Here is an 18,938-nt window from a genome sequence, read left to right as displayed (position 1 = left end):
AACATACATTCAGAATGTCCTCATAGTATGAGGGAGTGAGAAAGTAAGGGGTTGTGTGGTGGTGAGTGAAAAGGGACTTCTGAGAATCCTGCAACCGCACAAGTGGCTCACTTGCAATATGGTGTGCCACACTAGCCCAGGTAATTGTGTCATGAGCAAGCTGAGTGTACAATTGCAGTACAGTGCGAAGCAAGAAGTCTATTGGAAGAATTGGTTCATCACCATACAGAAGATAGAATCCTCTTTTGAAGAGTAGGTCATGAAGCGGCTGGTGCAAAAGTACCTCCCTATCTACTCGAGCCCCACAACAATGTACCTCGAGTACTCGGGACCTGCTGACCCCGAACTGGATGCCGAGATCAGCAGACGCCGATATCAGCAACGAAGAGGCTGCCGGTCACTCTAAGAGCTCAACAGCAGTTCCATCCCGAGCTCCGACGGCATAACGAACAAGATGCTGCGCAACCTAGATGATCCATAGATTGACTTTCTGACTAGTGCGGCCAGGTCCCTGGCCCGTGGAAGCTCACGCACACTGTGTTCATCTCCAAGCCTGGCAAGCCACCCAGCCTGGACAACCGGTGCCCCATCTCACTCATGTTATGTGTTGGCAAGGTGGCCGCTCAAAAGGCTGACCCAGTACTTGGAGGACAGTGGAGTGTTCCCACACACTATGATCGGTTTTCGGACCAAGCTCTCAATGCAAGACCCATGAAGCTGCTCAAGCGTTACGTCATAAACTGAAACACTCAAGACATGCCGGCCATTCTCGGCCTGGACCTGAGAAGGCCTTTGACAACATTGCCCATTATTTTGTGTTGCGGTCGATCACCGAGCTCGGCCTGGGAGCCAGTTTCTACGAGCATACCAAATCGTTCCTGACCCTCAGGAAGGCCACCCTCACGGCGGGAGACCTCGCGCGCGAAGAGATCGGGCTAGGCTCGAGCGGTACTCCACAGAGGTTGGCGATTTCAGCCACCCTGTTCAACCTTGCCATGATCGGGCTGTCCAAGAGGCTCTCGCGTATCGAGGGCATTAACCACACGATTTACACCGACGACATCACCATTTGGCACTCAGCCGACAGCGACGGGCAGGTCTAGCACGCTTTGCAAGAAGCCATAAAAACCAGTGAAGACTACCTCCGTCCCACGGGCCTGAGATGTTCCCCAAGCAGGTCAGAGCGCCTCTCTACCGACCCACATGGAGAGGGCCCAAGCTCAAGGGGCTGGAAACCGATTGTCGAGAGCGAGCTCAAGCTCCACATTGGTGACGGTGATGCGATACCCAGAGTCAACTCCATATGGGCCCTCGGCATGACCATCGAGTCTGCGCATCTCTCAGTGCACTGTAAAGCCTTCCCTTGTAAGCCGGTATTTCGTGATGTGAAGATCCTGGGCAGAAGTAAAGATAAAATGGCATGTGAGCTATTAGACGCATTTTACATAAAAGAAAAATGTAGTGCCTGCATAAGCCAGACTTCTGTTGTTTTGTACAACGCAGAGATTTGGGAAGATCGTCAAGTGATCTTGCCAGCCCTGATAATCGCCCTCGGCAGTGGTAGGTGCATCTGCGTGTTAATAGTATATAGACTCTTCTCGCTGTCTTTCAAATAAAGTTGCTAGTAGTGCCTGTGACGTGCTCTGTATCTCTCCTTTATAATTGTGCCTTCGCACTACATTATGTCGGGAAGCAAACACCAGCTAGCCCAACAACAAGTCCTTATACTATAGTCTAAGAATAAAACTTAACATAAACCAACCTCAAAGAAACACTGCAACTACAGTAAAATATATACAGTCTCACTCAAACCTAACTTTTTAGACTTGATGGCTAGCTTGTCGTAGCGTTGGGGTTACTGACATGGCGTAGGGTGGGCCTGGTCGTCATATGGCTGTCATCGCACAGGACAAGCCTGACAGTAGGTGGGTTGTAGCACAAGACGGTGCCAGATGCAGGGTGGCTACCATTCCATAGGATGGGGTCGGGGATTGAGTGATACAGGTCAAAGTTTTGGCTGGGGTCTATGGTACAGAAAAGGTCTCAGACTGGCAGCAGAAACCTGACTGGACACCATGATATACTGTCGCAGCACTTTAGGAGAATGCCGAGCCGATGCGTTGCCAGTGGTTCCCCTCTCCTGGCCTGGTCTTGCATGTCATCTGCTGCCGTCTCCAGAGTGCAGCCAATGAATTGCCTACTCAGCACATTCTCTTTTCCTTCTTTCCTTTCTCCCTGCGGTCACACATTACTTCTCTGGTACGTTATTTCTGCATATCTAGCTGGACACTTCACTTCTTTTCCTTCCTTGTGTCCTGTTTTAGTATGTTTTCTTCTTTTCAGAGCACGTGAATGCATGGCATTCTCAGAGACACACTTTTTGCCTTATGTAGCAGATGATGGCTTGTACGCAGGAGACAAAGATGCTATCATTTTTGACCGATTAATCTTGTGCTGTGAGCTGGCTGTCTTATCTTTACAGAGGCGGCAAAAGTGTTCTGCTTTATCAAGAATGTTAGCTTCACTGATTCCATTTCATTTTCTAAGGAGAAACATCAAGATTGCATCATGTTTCAAAAGCACATTGGCAGCTTACATTTGCCTTCAGTGCTCTTATGTGTATGTCATGCTTACATCACACCACAAAGAAATTCCAGAGTGTCCAGATGAGCGCCTTCGTTCATTTGTCAGCGACAACACCAGTGTAAAATTTGACATAGTCAAATATGTCTATAGCAAAGCATCTCTATAAGGTGGTCTGGTATCTTCGCAATAACCCAGAAGTGGATGACGCTTTGTTTGGGCTGAAGGAATAACGGGCTGAACCATGCGCTCGGCTGAGCCAGAGCATGGCACTATTGTGCTCGGGCCGATCTTGGGAGGGGCCCGGGCCAGAAAAGATGGCTCATGCAGTGCCCTAGCTCAGGACGATGTAATGAGCAGTGGAACAGAAAACAGTATGGAATAAGGGGCAAAGGCTGTTAGTTGACATTCTCGTTTAGATAATGAACCAGAGGTCATTAATGCATGGAGAAAATAGCCAGTGATCAACTAAAACAGATAGAGTGCCTATTAAGGAAGTAATACATATCTGGGCATGGTAGGGGATTGGGTGGGATTATCAAGATTACGGGCATGGGATGGGCTCAGTTAACTGCAGCGGCTCTAAGAAGACTGATGTGTAAAGCAAAACTCACCGTCGAATACCATCAAATGCTATGGTAAACATGTCAACAACTCCACCAGCAGGCTTAGTCATAAGCCCCATGAGCCCCTTGCCAATGCCTTTGAAGAATCCCTCAAGGCCTTCTGACTGGGCTCCTGGACAACACAGATGACATGGGCTATGATGTAATAGCACTCCTCACAAGACTCAGTGCATAAGTCCATGAGTGTTCATGGCACTGAAAGGCAGGTACAGAAACACAGACACACAAAGGAATGAAATGGACAACACAAACGCCAACTGAAAAGTTGCACAATGGTGGAAAAGGAGGAAGTTCCAAACTTATCTGAACTTGGTCAAGAGAAGGCAGTGCCAACCCTGCCTACCTGGCAATCATGGACAGGTGCGGTCACTTGCAAAAGTTTACTGTTTAGGTATTAAAATTCTTCTGTGTGCAAGATGATCAAGAGCTGACTTACACGTGCGATACCACTATTAATGGTATGCCATGCCTCAAACATAAGGTGCACTTCTCTGTTTTTGTGCCTGAACTATACTGTCAGCAAATTTTGGAGTACACTTGCAATTACAACACTTAAAGAAAGCTCGAACAGAGCTCCACTGGTCAATAAATGCTTATGCTCAATTAATCTCAGGTGCAATGTTCTGTTTGCCCCACACAAAGCGACCACACCTAAAGGGCACTTATAAGTTGCATCAATATGGTATTCTGCAAACTTTTTGGTAGGTTTCACATAATACCTGTTGGGCCTTTTTCTGCAGTTCAACTGGTCTTCCTTTCTACTATCTTGCCCTACGTTCACTAGAAGGCCTGAAATCATATGATTTTACAAGATGACATTGGTCAGAAACTCAGTCCCCACGAATCCCAAATCAACCTGAAGTCGCCAAAGAAGACGTTGACTTCAAAAAGAAAAAGAAGAAACACATAAAATGAGACAGGCCGAAACGCCGACCAATGTGCTGTGCAGTGAAGTCGAAACAAAGAGATGCTCCACGCAACCTTGCGATTGTGCAGTTCAAACATTTTTTTTTCTCACTTAAAACAAAATTTAATCCTTTAAATTTTTCTGCATAAATAGGCAGCAAAGCATACTATGCAATGCTGACTAAGTCATATTTTTACTTAGAGCGCTACATTGTGAAAACAAAGCCACAAATTGAGTCAGAACATCATTTTTTTTCATTTTGCCATGACATTAAGCGAAAGTTTAGGTTTTATTTTTATCAAAGTATATTTATCATCTAGTATACACACATACCAAGCTCATATTGTGAACATATTCCTCATGGAAATGTTAGATTTCTTATATAAAAAATATTAAACAAGGGGCAATTGTCGGCTTTTCCTTGCAGCTAAATATGATGTAAATTAAAACAAAAAGTAATAAATGACAATAGTCATGAAAGAGTACATATTTGCAGTAACAGGCCACAGCAATAACTTTGTAGAACTTTTTCTGCCTGGCATAGTTTCACTTGTGTGCATCCTCATGGCATTAGAAAATTTTTAAAAATCACTCGAATAATTGCTTCCCACATTGAGGTAAAACAGTGTGATTTTTTTTTTCAGCAGAATCGGAGATGGTCGAAAAAACACCGAGCATACTTGAGATGGAATGACCCATATATATACTTTGACAAAGGCTGGTCCACCAGCCGAAACATCAGTCAAATATACTGTGCTTATTGAACAAACGTTGTACTCTTCTTCTTCATTTTACTACCGGGGCCAGCGTGATTTCCTCCGCTATAACTATATATATATATAACTATACATATATATATATATATATATACATATATATATATATCTGCCGGCAGCTTCTCTTGTCCCCAAAACTGAATTGTATTTAAATGTATTATTAAACAGTTGCACGCATCGTGTGCAACTAATTGCTGACATCCCTGGCTGTGTTCTTGTGTCTTGCGTGTTACTGTTTCGCCCCGGCAGAACTTGTACCAAGCATGCCTCATGGGGTCCTTCCTTAGCAGCCGTCGCTGAAGGTGCGTTCAGAGCTGGTGCATGGCTTATTGCCAACCTTCTTGCCTGTGTTCTTGTGTCTTACATGCTACTGTTCAGCCCCAACAGCGCCTGTACTAAGTGTCTTGGTCTCAGAAGCCCCCATCTACAGCAACAGGAAGGGGCTGAAGCCTAATTCGCAAGGTTTTTATACCATGAACAGAGAGGTGGATGCAGAAGTATTTAGATCAGATATAAAGTCTGCGGAGGGCTATTTCAAGACTGAAAAAGGCCTCTGTCATCATTCCACAAACATGGATATTGGCCGAGTCGTTCAGGTATCTAGAATTTGTAGAAATTCTTCATGCTCAGATGCACCTGAAACCTCTGAACTAGCACAGACGATGCAAGCCAGAAGAGTTCTGTCAGTTTGCCCTTAACTTCTTTTTCACTAGCTCAAAAGCATACAGGCACCTGGCATAAACGCTAAGGCTTACAACAGTAAAAAGGTTAAGAACCTTGTTATCAGCAATGTCACTCAAAACTGGATTGATGACAGAGAACCTGGATTTCGTAAAAGAAGAAAAATGAGAAATTGGGATGTGATGTACAGGGCATGTGTCCTCAATTTTGACGAAATTTCTCAAAAATGAAAGCTGCAATCCAAGCATAATTTTGTTGGTTATGTTGGCAGTGGCACTTGAAAGGTCTGTTCATGTAGTAAATACAGCACTCTTGTTTCTGATGTCAGGTACATTGAAGTGGTGGCTCCAGCCTTTAGCTTTTATGACAGGGGAAGGCACAGTTAATTGTGTTTACTGAGAGAACTAATAAGCCAGCTGAAGGACTGGTTGCAATATAAAGGCATTGATCTGCGATCAAGCTAGCAACAATTGTGCGGTTGGGACAGCACTCGAAACAACCCCACACAATCTTTTTTTTTTAATGGATGGGACAAAAAGATACTTTATTTTTGATCAACTGCATTTGTTGAAATGTACTAAGAACAACTTGCAGAAATGTGACCTCTACATTAGCAATGATGATGTTTCATAGAAATACATGTTTAAGATATACAAGTCCACCCATCACCTAAAACTGAAATACCTACCCAGGATCACTGACAGGCATTTGTACAAAACTCCTTTTGGCAATGTGAAAGTGAATATTGCCTTGCAAGTATTAAATAACAATGTGTATTTGGCCATTCAGGCATTCATTGTTTTTAACGTTCTACCTACTACTGCCATACACATAAGCAGCTTTGTAGAAAGAAAAGACAAGCTGTTCAATGCCTTGAACAGCTCTGCAGTGCACATAGAAAAGTGACAAATGAGACAGGCCACTACCTCCTCCACAAAGCACAGAGAATTTCTAAAGGATTGCACGCATTGGATTTCAGTTGCCGTCGCCTACCTAGGACCATACCAGGACGGTGGATGACAATCAAAGCAGTCTTGCTGCTGTGGCAATATCTCCTGCAATTGTCTCATTTTTAATTCTTTGGACACAGCGGCTGAATAAGGATTCTCTTGAGAATATTTTCAGGGCTCATTTGGCAGCAGTACGGTTGCACTGAAACTTCAAGTGTCAACCAGTTTTCTGCTGGACTCAGGCACATTGTTGTATCAAAGCTTTTCAAGCTTTCTGGCAACAGCAACTGTGAGGAGGACAAGGGTGTTCTTTTAACTCAATTTAAGGCACTTCTACTGACTAAATTTGGCAGAACGACTGAAGGGGCACCTTTCTCCACTAGTGCTGCTTTTACAGAAGGGCCCTCTAAAAGTAGTGAAGAAGCAAGTGATGTGCTTGAGTCAAACATAGTTTACTATGCATAAACACATTCCTAAAGAAAAGGCAGGACAACTTGTTGGGTTCTCACACCCGCACTCTTGGGACAAAGGAACGACAACACAGTAGTGCAAACAATCACAAGGGCATTTATTGCACCTTTCATAGATCAATGCCAGCCAGCCGAGTTGCTATCCACAAGACATGCCGATGGGTGCCGACAAATCTAAAAGTCCGACTCACCGCGACCGGATAACGAGCGAATATGTTCGCCCCATGCTGGATCCCAACGCCTGGTCGTTCGCGTGTACGGTCACGCGAATGGTGGCACGCTTGAAGGAGGCGTCACGAGACGGTCTTGCAGAAGCATGGATCGGCGCACGCGCGGCATGTCCGCACTGCTTGCCGTCCTCGACTCAAGGAGGAAGCGTGTTCTCCCTTGCGCCCCCAAGTAACCCTGCCATTAGCAGAGCAACACTCGCGCCATCTCTCGCACTGCACTTCAACCACATCGCCCGCCGCGGGCTCCAGCTTACGCGGCGAAGTCGCATTGCAGGAGACGGGAGCTATGCGGGAAAACAAGACATCAGGGGACGTGTGAGAGTCGTGCATCCCCACAAACTCATGCCACGAGTAGCGAGGACCCCGCAAGACCTAGCCAGTTTGTTTAAAGCTATTTAAATAAAGACCTTTAAAGGCAGTTTGCATAAAGCGCAAAGCCCACGGCCATCTAATTGTGCCAACTGAGGCAGCACATGTGTACCTCGTGAGGCTGGGGGACAAACTTAGACAAGCAACAGATGCTATTGCGCACCACCAAGGAGTTACAAGTGAATTTTTTTCCATTGTGGCAAAGGAGACCAGCAATTCCCCATTTTGCAGCACAGGCTGCAAGTAGCAATTTCTGCAGCTCTATGTCCGCCTTTGGCTTTTTTGGCATTTGCGGTTTTAAGACTGCTGCTTAAGCTTGGCAAAAGTGTCTAAATTTGCTGCCAAAAGAAAACTGAACAAGCCACAATAGTAGGTAGCTATCAGGGTTTCTTGACAAACTAAGCATATCATACTTCTTTTCTTTTTAGTTTCAATGACTCGTGGTTTTTGTTTTCCTCTTCTTAATCAGCTTCCTGGCCTTGTCAAATTGTTCCATTGGTGTCTTCAAGTACAACAATCTTTCTTTGAATGCAAGCTTTTTCATTTCCCATTCTTGTTGGCGATCATTTGTTTCCCTCATCCAAACATGAAGGATCCCAACTGATTCTTTGCTCATTAACAACAGTCACTGTCTAGTAGCATAGTAACAAGTCTGTAGCAGTATTTCCTAATGTGTGCTGCCATGTGCAATTCTACTCCTGACATAGCTGATGCGGCATTGGATATGTCTTGCATTACCCTTTGCACCACATGCTATGTAGCATTTGACTTTTCTCTATGTTTTTTGGCCTTCAGTGCTTGCAGAGCAGAGTGGCTTCTTTCTTTGAGATGCAAGCTTTCTCATTTGCATATGCAATTTCTGATTTTTAGTCTCATTCAGGATCGCTCTTCTTGCTTGACAGCCTGGTTTTTTTGCGGGAGGTACGCTTAAGTAATTGACTGCAGTCTGGTTTTGCTGCTGTCTCACTTGGTCATGGTTGCCATGCCATGTTTCTCGGGTGTGGTGGCCCAGTCAGTTGCATTGGGAAGCAGTCTTTCAAGATAAGCACCTGCTCCTGCAGTCTGCACAGCGACATAAACTCCCAATTTACGCACACTGGGCTTCTTCGATTTTCCACTTCTGGCTACCCGCGGGCTGCCAGAGCCAGCCAGAGCGTCTTTGTTTTTCTCGGGTTGCTCCGCCCACCGCGTTACGCACTTCCGCCGGGCGTTCGTTTTGCTCGCGCTGGACGGTTCTGGCTACCCGCGGGCTGCCAGAACCTGCCAGGACGATTTTGGTCTGGCTGCTCTCTGGAAGTTCTCTGGCTAGCAGACGACTAAAAGAGGCGATGGGCGCTCGCCGCCATCTTTACGGGGACTTCACGGATTTCAACGCGGGCGCTTGAGGACTTCAATTTATCTCGCTCAGCCAACTGTATACGGTCATCTCCGGATTTCCTTACTTCTAGCGTTATCTTTTTAGGTTCTAACGCTCCATTCCGCATCGCGAAGCGGTGTGATACGAGCCGTGGTGAACCGTTTGAAGCTTTTATGTGTGTGTGTCCCCTGATTACTTCTTCGCGGTGGTAAACAGCGCGCCGCGCTCTCATGCGTGCATGTTATCTGCATCGTGTTCCACGCAAGTTGTAGACGCTCATTCACACATTGCGGTACATCTTGGTTTCGTCTTTCTCTGGTGGCGTTCCTTTTCACATATTTCGCGTATGTATATCTCTCCTTTCTCTGCAGTTAGCGAAGGCGTTGCAGTTAGCCCGTGTTCGCTCCGTCTCTCCGTCGTATGCTTAGGTGGTAGCTCGAAACCGATATGTGTTCGAACTGCAGGCCGTTGATCTAAGAATACACTGATTGCACTGGGTACATTTAGACACATGTACATTGGCTTATTGCTCTCATGATTGCGACCAATGTTGTTTTTCGTGTGAAACGTTTCGCTGGTCACAGGCGACGTGCATTTTCACGCCCCAGCCGCGTCCAGCTCCTTAAATGAGAAGCACCATCAGCCACAACAAACTTTCTGAAATCGAAGCTCAAGCAGGTCGGCGCGAAATTTTATGCGTATGAGACGTACCCGATAACCTGCTTTCTCATGTCTTGTGATGATACAGCGCCAACTCATCAATGTCGCCGGTGGGCGACGTGATCGCTGCGAACAGGGATCTTCCAGCTATTGCTTTCGAGTATACAATCACGATTTCGCGTCTTGTCATCTGCCGCGTCGGAGGCCATCTGTTGCGCTGCGCAAGGCGAGGTTGGCCCAGTACGCGTCCTGCGACGAGTCGCGCGAAAGCGATCGTATTCCTGAATGCAACTATACATTTTCAAGGTGGCAACGCATAAATGGGCCGACTACGCCGAGCGCGCGTCGGCCTCGACGGGCGCTGCCATGCTGGTAGCATGTTTACATTTGGCCAGCTGTACCGGCGTTCGATTTTGCAAACTTCGGGCAGGTTCGGGTTGTCTTGGGATCCCAGCCCACGTGACTTCCTGTCAGAACCGGAACTAGCTGGCTGTCGTCTGGCTACCAGCGGGCTACCAGAACTGCGAAAATCGAAGAGGCCCACTGTAGGTGGTGCTTGTAGTATAGTGTCGCCCCCTGTCAGATCTATGTGTCATCGCACATGTATGTTTTGTAGTTGTTTAGCTAGGCGCACCCCCCTTCTGTCATGTGACGAACATTGGACCAATCGGGAGGTGTCATCTGCCGTGTGAAGCCTTTTTAAGAATAAATGGCCGCGGCTCGGCCGAGTCTTCGTTCCGGCGTTCCGGTTTTCATCGGGAGCAGTTCGCTCCGAGTCTCCTTCACTGCGCCGGCGTTAGCCGCGCGTTCGCTGGTCGGGGCCCCCCCGCTTGCCTGCCGCTGCCGACACATCTTTTGGCGACGAGGATGGGATTCCCGCAGCAGTTCCGACCGAAGCCCCGGGAAACCAACGAGCTTCGTAAGTGAAGCGTCCCTTCCGTGTCTGCACGGCCGGCAAACGCCGCCGACGCACTTGGCGTCGCGAGGCTTCCGAGCCTAGGCCTACTCGCCCCCTTGTTCTTCCGTGCCCCATTCCTGCGGCGAGCTCCGGCTTGCCTCCTGCACTGTCTCCTGCACGCTACCCGGCATGGCTTACGGCGAACCTTCCCGTTTTTCTGGAATTGCCCGGGCCACCGTTAATTCCCTGGTATCGCTGGAAAAAAAATTTTCAGGCCCACCTCGAAGCGGCCGGCGGTGGCGACTGGACGGACGCGCGACGAGCGTCCGCGCTCGTCAGCGCTCTCGGGCGTGAGGGACAACGGAAGTACTTTGCAGCCGAGGAGCAGGAAGCAGCAAGGCAGTTAACCAGCGCAGCGTCAGCTTCAAGCGAAGCAGCAAGGCAGTCGACCGGCGCAGCGTCAACGTCAAGTGATGCGGTCCCGCCAGCGTCAGAGTTTCCGAGACTCTTGCAGCGGCTTGACCGGCTGTTCGCCGCGTCAACAAATGTCCTGGCGGAACGGCACGAATTCACCAGTCGAAAGCAGTTCGAGGGAGAAGGATTCCTGGAATTCGTGACCGCATTAAGGAGAAGGCAGTACAGTGCAACTTCGGCACAAGCTATGACGAGCGCGTCCGAGACCAAATCATACATGGGGTAGCGAACGTCAGCGTTCGCGAAAAGTTGCTGGCTCATGGCGAAACCCTGTCCCTGGACAAGGCAGAAGAAATTGGACGCTCGTTAGAAGCCCTGCATCGAGCGAACCGCGCGTTCGACTCGGAGAAAATACAGAGAATCGAGGCAGCTGAACTTGGCGCTCCGTCGACGAGCCAAGATGGCCGACTTCTTCCGGGGAGCCGCCAAGATGGCCGACGCAGTCCGGGAGGCTATGAAGATGGCCGACTTCTTCCGAGGAGCCGCCAAGATGGCCGACGTCTTCCAAGAGGCCGCCCAGATGATCGACATTTTCCGCGAGGCTCCTCCGGGACCTGCAATGAAGCACAGGATGCAAAGGACCCTAATTTCGACCGTAGTTCATGCGATCGGTGTGGCAGCACGAAGCATATTGCCACATACAGGAATTGTCCCGCAAGGAACCGGCGGTGCAACGCCTGCCACACGTTGGGCCATTTTGCATCAGTATGCCGAAAAACCCGTACTGTTCAGCACGTCTCTTCCGCAGAGACGCTGTCTTCAACTTCCGCAGGACAGCCGTCCGCGTCTGTCTTGACGGTGAGCACATTGGAAGCTAAAAGGGATTTACAAGTCCCGGTCGTGGTTAACGACGTCGCCATGCAGCTGCTCGTGGACACAGGAGCGTCTGTCTCATTGATGACGGCTGAGGATTTTGGAAAGCACTTTGGTCGACAGCACAGACTGTCAAAAACAGCAGTGGACTTGAGGAATTTCTCCAAGCAACGCATCGTCATTCAAGGCCTTTTCCAAGCCACTGTCCAGTTTCTTCAAAGGTCGTGCTCAGTCACGTTCCATGTAACGTCTACAGGAACATCACGGCTGGGTCTTGACGCCATCCAGCGCTTGGGGATACAAATCGACGGTACGTCACTGACGTGCTGCCTGGCTACGCTTCCTCCAGTACAGAGCCCCACAGGTGTGCCTCCGGGTTTTGATCACCTCTTCAGTGGAGAGTTGGGACTCGTCAAAAACTTCGTGCACCGAATACATCGGCGGCAAGGTATGAAACCAGTATCATCAAAGTTGCGCGCAGACTACCCCTGGCTCTCCGTGACCAGGTGACAAATGAACTGCGACGTCTCGAGGACTGCGACGTCATCGAGCGCGTCGAGGCTTCTGAATGGGTGTCTCCACTCGTCGTGGTGCGCAAGAAGGATGGAGCCATCCGGCTCTGTGTTGACCTATGGGAACCGAATAAGGCAATTGTCATTGATGGGTATCCTTTGCCGCACGTAGAAGAGCTATTGCAAATGTTTCATGGTGCCACATATTTTTCTAAGCTGGATCTAGCATCTGCTTACCACCAGCTGTTACTGGAAGAAGGTAGTAGAGATCTCACTACATTCATAACTCATGAAGGCTTATTCAGGTTCAAGCGTGTCTGTTGTGGCTTGGCATCCGCGCCAGCAGTGTTTCAGAAAATGATGTCACAAATCTTGCAGAGTTGTAAGAATGTTGTCTGTTGCCTTGATGACATTTTGGTATGGGGTCGGACAAAACTCGAGCATGATGCTAACTTAAGAGAAGTCTTGCTTTGCATTTCAAACAGTGGTATGAAACTGAATGAAAAATGTGTCTTCTTTGTGGGAGAACTGACTTTTCTGGGCCATAAAATTTCAGCTGAAGGCATTTCGCCTACAGAGAGCAAGGTAAAAGCAATACTGAATGCGCCTGCTCCTACAGATATTAAGTCATTGCAATCCTTCTTAGGATTAGCTGGTTACTATGCCAAGTTCATTGCTCATTATGCAGAACTTGTAAAACCGCTTCGCCTCATGCTCAGGCAAGGGCAAAATTTTGCTTGGTCTGATGATGCACAACGTAGCTTCAATCAGTTGAAAGCTCGTCTTGCATGTTCCCCTGTCATTAAGATTTTCAACCCTGAATTGCCTGTGGTAGTCACGACTGATGCATCTGATGTTGGTGTTGGTGCTGTGTTACAGCAACCGTATGGTTCTAAGCTAGAAACTGTAGCTTTTGCATCTAGAACTTTGTCTGTAGCTGAACGAAAGTATTCTGTAGGAGAGCGTGAAGCGCTAGCATGTCTGTTCGCATGTGAAAAATGGCATGTTTACCTCTGGGGTAGACGGTTCACTCTTCGAACTGACCATCAAGCAGTAGTTGCATTACTGTCCGCTAGCGACTCAGGTCGTCGACCTCTTCACATTTCAAGATGGTCAGCCAGGCTCCTGTATTACAACTTTCAGATTGAATATTGCAAATGATCAGAAAACCTAGTCGCTGATGCCTTGTCTAGACTTCCAGTAAAGGATTCGCAGAATGTAGTTCAGGAGGAAGAAATAGTATCCTTAGTCACATCAGTCGTTGACAAGGAAACAGTGCAACTTGCAACGAGTACAGATGAGACGCTTCAGAAGGTCAGTAAATGCCTAGCAGAGGGTTGGCCTTCTAAGAAAAACATAGACAATGCTTTAATAGCTTACATTCGTGTGAACGAAGAATTGTCGTTTGTAGATGGATTACTCATGCGTGGTGATCGTGTGGTAATACCCAGTGTCCTAATACCTACATTTCAACAGCTGGCACATGAAAATCATCAGGGCATAGTACGTACTATAAGCAGCTTCTTCGTGAACGCTATTGGTGGCCCCAGATGGATAGCACTGTTGAACAGTATGTAAAGCATTGTTATGTATGTAAGCTGGCAGACAAATCTGCAAAGCCTCATGTAGCTCCGTTGCAACCAGTTGAATGATCGAACGGGCCTTGGCAGAAATTGGGAATGGACATCATTGGCCCATTAAACACGTCCTACCCTAGGTATCTAGTCACCCTTGTTGATTACTACTCAAAGTGGCCAGAAGTACTTGGTACTAATTCCATCTCCACAGATGTCATTAAGCTTCTTGACTGGGCTTTCAGCCGTGAAGGGTTGCCAGACTCTCTAGTTACAGACAATGGTCCACAGTTTGTCTCAAAACAATTCCAAGATTACCTAAAGGAAAAAGGAATCTCTCATTTTTTCTCCTCCAACTATTATCCTCGGGGAAATGGTCAAATAGAAAGGAACACCTGCAGGTAGCCAGGCTTGAAGGTCGAGATGCTTCGAAAAGCATTTCAGAATTCTTGGGTTCTTATAGGATTACGCCACATGCTACAACGGGTCTCTCCCCAGCTCTCCTACTTCATGGTCGTCAACCTCGTTCAAAGATCGATATTAGCAACTTCAGGTTGCATAAGCACATAACGGTTCAGGACAGTTCTCTTCCGCAAGTTCGCGAGAGAGTCTCGCAGAAACAGCGGCAAACTAAACAGTATGTAGACAAACGTAGAGGTGCTCAGGCAACTCGTATCAAGGTGGGAGACACCGTCAAAGTAAAACTTACCAAGAAAGGATTTTTTAAGTACAGTATGCCTCGTACAGTTAAGGCCCAGGTAGGACCATCCTCTTTTGTACTCAGTGATGGGAAGACGTGGAATGCGTCTAAGTTAACCACAGTAGTAGATAATTCAAACAATAGTACATTGTCCACGACTGATAAAGATTTTTTGTACTCGTATTCAAACCTGGATAGTCATTCCGGTGACTCGTCTTGCGTGACATCGTCCTTTCATAGGCATCGCTTAAGTAGTGCATCTGACTGTATCGCTTCCGAGTCTACAGAGTCAGCAATTGTTTCTGATTCCGTGGGGGAATCGGTAGCATCCCAGGACTTGTTGGGACTTCGAGAGGAGCTTCCTGGGCAACCGTCTCCAGCTTTGAGCGACAACCACATTCAACTTTCCAACCAGGGGGAGGGAAATAGTAGTGGGACGACTGGGTCTTTAAAGTCGACCGAAACGCGTCGCAACCCCCAAAGTTCTTCTGAGGTACGCACGCGTTCTCATCGTGTCAAAAAACGGCCTCCGTGGCTTGATGATTATGTTTCTTGAATGTAGAGCGTTTTGCTGTCTTCGAAATGCCATGGCTAGGGGCCTCGTTGTGACATTTAGGAGGCAGTTCACATTTTTCGTTCACACAGGTAAAATGTGTTCCTTGTTGCGGTGCAGTGAGTTTTGTGCCGTGTTCCTTGTTGGACTTTGAGTGACTGCCTGTGTTTTGGTGCCCAAGACTGGTGCGCGTGTATGTAAACTTGGGCGGGGACGAATTGAATTTGTTGTGGACTTAAGTGCGTGTGTGAACGTGGGGGGGGAATGAACTGAAATCGCCTTTGGACTTAAGTGCGCGTCTTGTGTGCGCGTTTCACTATGTTTACTTTGTTTCCAGGGGGGGGGGGGGATGATGTAGTATAGTGTCGCCCCCTGTCAGATCTGTCATCGCACATGTATGTTTTGTAGTTGTTTAGCTAGATGGCACACCCCCCTTCTGTCATGTGACGAACATTGGACCAATCGGGAGGTGTCATCTGGCGTGTGAAGCCTTTTTAAGAATAAACGGCCGCGGCTCGGCAGAGTCTTCGTTCCGGTTTTCATCGGGAGCAGTTTGCTCCGAGTCTTTCACTGTGCCGGCGTTAGCCGCGCGTTCGCTGGTTGGGGTCCCCCACTTGCCTGCCGCTGCCGACACAACAGTGCTCCCTGTTCGTCCTTTCCTGCCGCAGCCGTGGGCAAATTGCACTCGTGGCCTCCCTCGGCCAAGATTTGGCCCGAATGGAGACCAGCAGACATGTCTACATGGTCCAAAGTGTATGAAGTTGATAGCCACATGGGTGAAAAGGCACGCAAATGTGGCTGCGAAAAGTGATGACCACGAATTAAACCGACCATGTCCATATTGAACATGCAAATTGAAAAGGAGGTAACACTAAAATGCTGGGTAGTCCAAGTAGCTGTGTTGGCTGCGGCAGCAGATGCCTATGTCACACGAGTGCTTCACATTGCAAGTTGCTTATCTTGTTTTACATGACACAGCGCCCATCCTGTCATCTTCTTTCCTGTCGGTGTTTTTTTGCTCTGTTCCTAAGATGTTGCTTATTTTCAGTGGTGAATGTCAGTGCAAACAAGTGGGACATGCTGCACCATCTTGTGCTGCTAGTTGTCACTCATGACTGGACTGCTATGTGCGACGACTAAGGTGAGCTGCTTACGAGCTCACGCTAATGGTTTCAGCATATCTGGACATGCAAATTTCATTTCTGCTCTTGTGAAAGGAGGAGCTCTGCTCATTTCCTGTCAATAAATTTAGTTTCACATCCTGTTCACTCATTTGTGGCTTATTTGTATGGGCGTCAGTAGAGGCGGCGCCTTGGTCTACTGGCAATTGGAACACACCAGCTAGGTGGCGAGAACGCAGCGCATATGAAGCTATCGGCACTCGGTGCACTCTGTCCCATCGCAGACTGCTTTCAAAATAGAGCTACAAGCAGCCACGCCATACACAGCCACTGCCAGAGTCATCATCATCAGCCTGGTTACGCCCACTGCAGGGCAAAGGCCTCTCCCATACTTCTCCAACAACCCCGGTCATGTACTAATTGTAGCCATGCCATCCCTGCAAACTTCTTAATCTCATCCGTCCACCTAACTTTCTGCCGCCCCCTGCTACGCTTCCCTTGGGATCCAGTCCGTAACCCTTAATGACCATCGGTTATCCTCCCTCCTCATTACATGTCCTGCCCATGCCCATTTCTTTTTCTTGATTTCAACTAAGATGTCATTAACTCGCGTTTGTTCCCTCACCCAATCTGCTCTTTTCTTATCCCTTAACGTTACACCTATCATTCTTCTTTCCATAGCTCGTTGCGTCGTCCTCAATTTGAGTAGAACCCTTTTCGTAAGCCTCCAGGTTTCTGCCCCGTAGGTGAGTACTGGTAAGACGCAGCTATTATACACTTTCCTCTTGAGGGATAATGGCAACCTGCTGTTCATGATCTGAGAATGCCTGCCAAACGCACCCCAGCCCATTCTTATTCTTCTTATTATTTCTGTCTCATGATCCGGATCTGCCGTCACTACCTGCCCTAAGTAAATGTATTCCCTTACTACTTCCAGTGCCTCGCTGCCTATTGTAAATTGCTGTTCTCTTCCAAGACTGTTAAACATTACTTTAGTTTTCTGCAGATTAATTTTTAAACCCACTCATCTGCTTTGCCTCTCCAGGTCAGTGAGCATGCATTGCAATTGGTCCCCTGAGTTACTAAGCAAGGCAATATCATCAGCGAATCGCAAGTTACTAAGGTATTCTCCATTAACTTTTATCCCCAATCCAGGTCTCTGAATACCTCCTGTAAACACGCTGTGAATAGCATTGGAGAGATCGTATCTCCCTGTCTGACGCCTTTCCCTATTGGGATTTTGTTGCTTTCTTTATGGAGGACTACGGTGGCTGTGGAGCCGCTATAGATATCTTTCAGTATTTTTACATACGGCTCGTCTACACCCTGATTCCGTAATGCCTCCATGACTGCCGAGGTTTCGACAGAATCAAACGCTTTCTCGTAATCAATGAAAGCTATATATAAGGGTTGGTTATATTCCGCACATTTCTCTATCACCTGATTGACAGTGTGAATATGATCTACTGTTGAGTAGCCTTTACGGAATCCTGCCTGGTCCTTTGCTTGACAGAAGTCTAAGGTGTTCTATTTGCGATTACCTTAGTGAATAGTTTGTAGGCAACGGACAGTAAGCTGATCGGTCTATAATTTTTCATGTCTTTGGCGTCCCCTTCCTTATGGATTAGGATTATGTTAGCGTTCTTCCAAGATTCCGGTACGCTTGAGGTCATGAGGCATTGCGTATACAGGGTGGCCAGTTTCTCTAGAACAATCTGCCCACCATCCTTCAACAAATCTGCTGTTACCTGATCCTCCCCAGCTGCCTTCCCCCTTTGCATATCTCCTAAGGCTTTCTTTACTTCTTCTGGCGTTACCTTTGGGATTTCGAATTCCTCTAGACTATTTTCTCTTCCATTATCGTCGTGGGTGCCACTGGTACTGTATAAATCTCTATAGAACTCCTCAGCCACTTGAACTATCTCATCCATATTAGTTATGATATTGCCGGCTTTGTCTCTTAATGCATACACCTGATTATATATACCCCCTTCACTCCCTTGCCAGCCCCCTCCCCCCTCCTGTGCCTTGCACACGATGGAAGATGGCACGCTACCTCCCTGCTTTCCTCCCTTGTGCACGAGAGATTAAGCGACCATCGTCGGCTCACCCTCGCACCCTTCCGCTCTCACATATAGCATACAATGTGTGGCGATGATGTTATTATACGGATCATCATGGTGACACCGACGACCATGGCAACACTAACGACCACGGTGAAAATGTGCCTAGAGTATCCATATAAGTGCTATCGCAATAAAATCACACTGCAACACATGTGACTGCAGAAATATTTTTCAGTCCCGTTGCAGCATGTGAAACAGCCTTTAGAATGCAACCTTCCACATTTGAATACTAATTTACCCGAGTGGTGCATTTGTTTACACTCACATGTGGTCAAAGTTGGTCGTTCCCTTCAAGTACCATGTAACGCGTGTAGTACTGGCATAAAATAATGAAATTGTGACGAGGTTTATTGGACTTCTCAAGCGTTAGCCAGAAACACAGCGGCAGTAACGAGCGCTCCGCTAGATCAGTGAACTGGCTGCGTTACACATGATGGCGACAGTGCTTTCTAATGTGCTTGTCTTTTTTTCTCTCCGAGACAAGGGATAGTGATGGGACTATACAGCGCCATATCTTCTTCCCTACAGTCACCCCCCCCCCCCCAGCTGAAAGAGGAG

General features: G+C 47.6%; 1 protein-coding gene across 10 annotated transcripts in view; it reads right to left on the bottom strand.

Annotated features, from left to right (window-relative positions):
- Positions 1 to 18,938, bottom strand: part of LOC135897507 (intermembrane lipid transfer protein VPS13A-like) — a 1,023,564-nt gene that overhangs the window by 79,226 nt on the left and 925,400 nt on the right. For 9 of the 10 annotated variants that reach the window (XM_070539327.1, XM_070539326.1, XM_070539332.1 and 6 more), the window contains one exon: positions 3,198 to 3,321. The exons of the other annotated variant lie outside the window; for it this stretch is intronic. In XM_070539327.1, coding sequence (XP_070395428.1) covers positions 3,198 to 3,321 — 124 coding nt within the window. The remainder of the gene's footprint in view (positions 1 to 3,197; positions 3,322 to 18,938) is intronic. 10 annotated transcript variants of the gene reach the window in all.

Source organism: Dermacentor albipictus, chromosome 5 (assembly GCF_038994185.2).
Source record: "Dermacentor albipictus isolate Rhodes 1998 colony chromosome 5, USDA_Dalb.pri_finalv2, whole genome shotgun sequence".
NCBI classification, from domain to species: domain Eukaryota; kingdom Metazoa; phylum Arthropoda; class Arachnida; order Ixodida; family Ixodidae; genus Dermacentor; species Dermacentor albipictus.
This window is presented reverse-complemented; position numbering and strand designations above follow the sequence as displayed.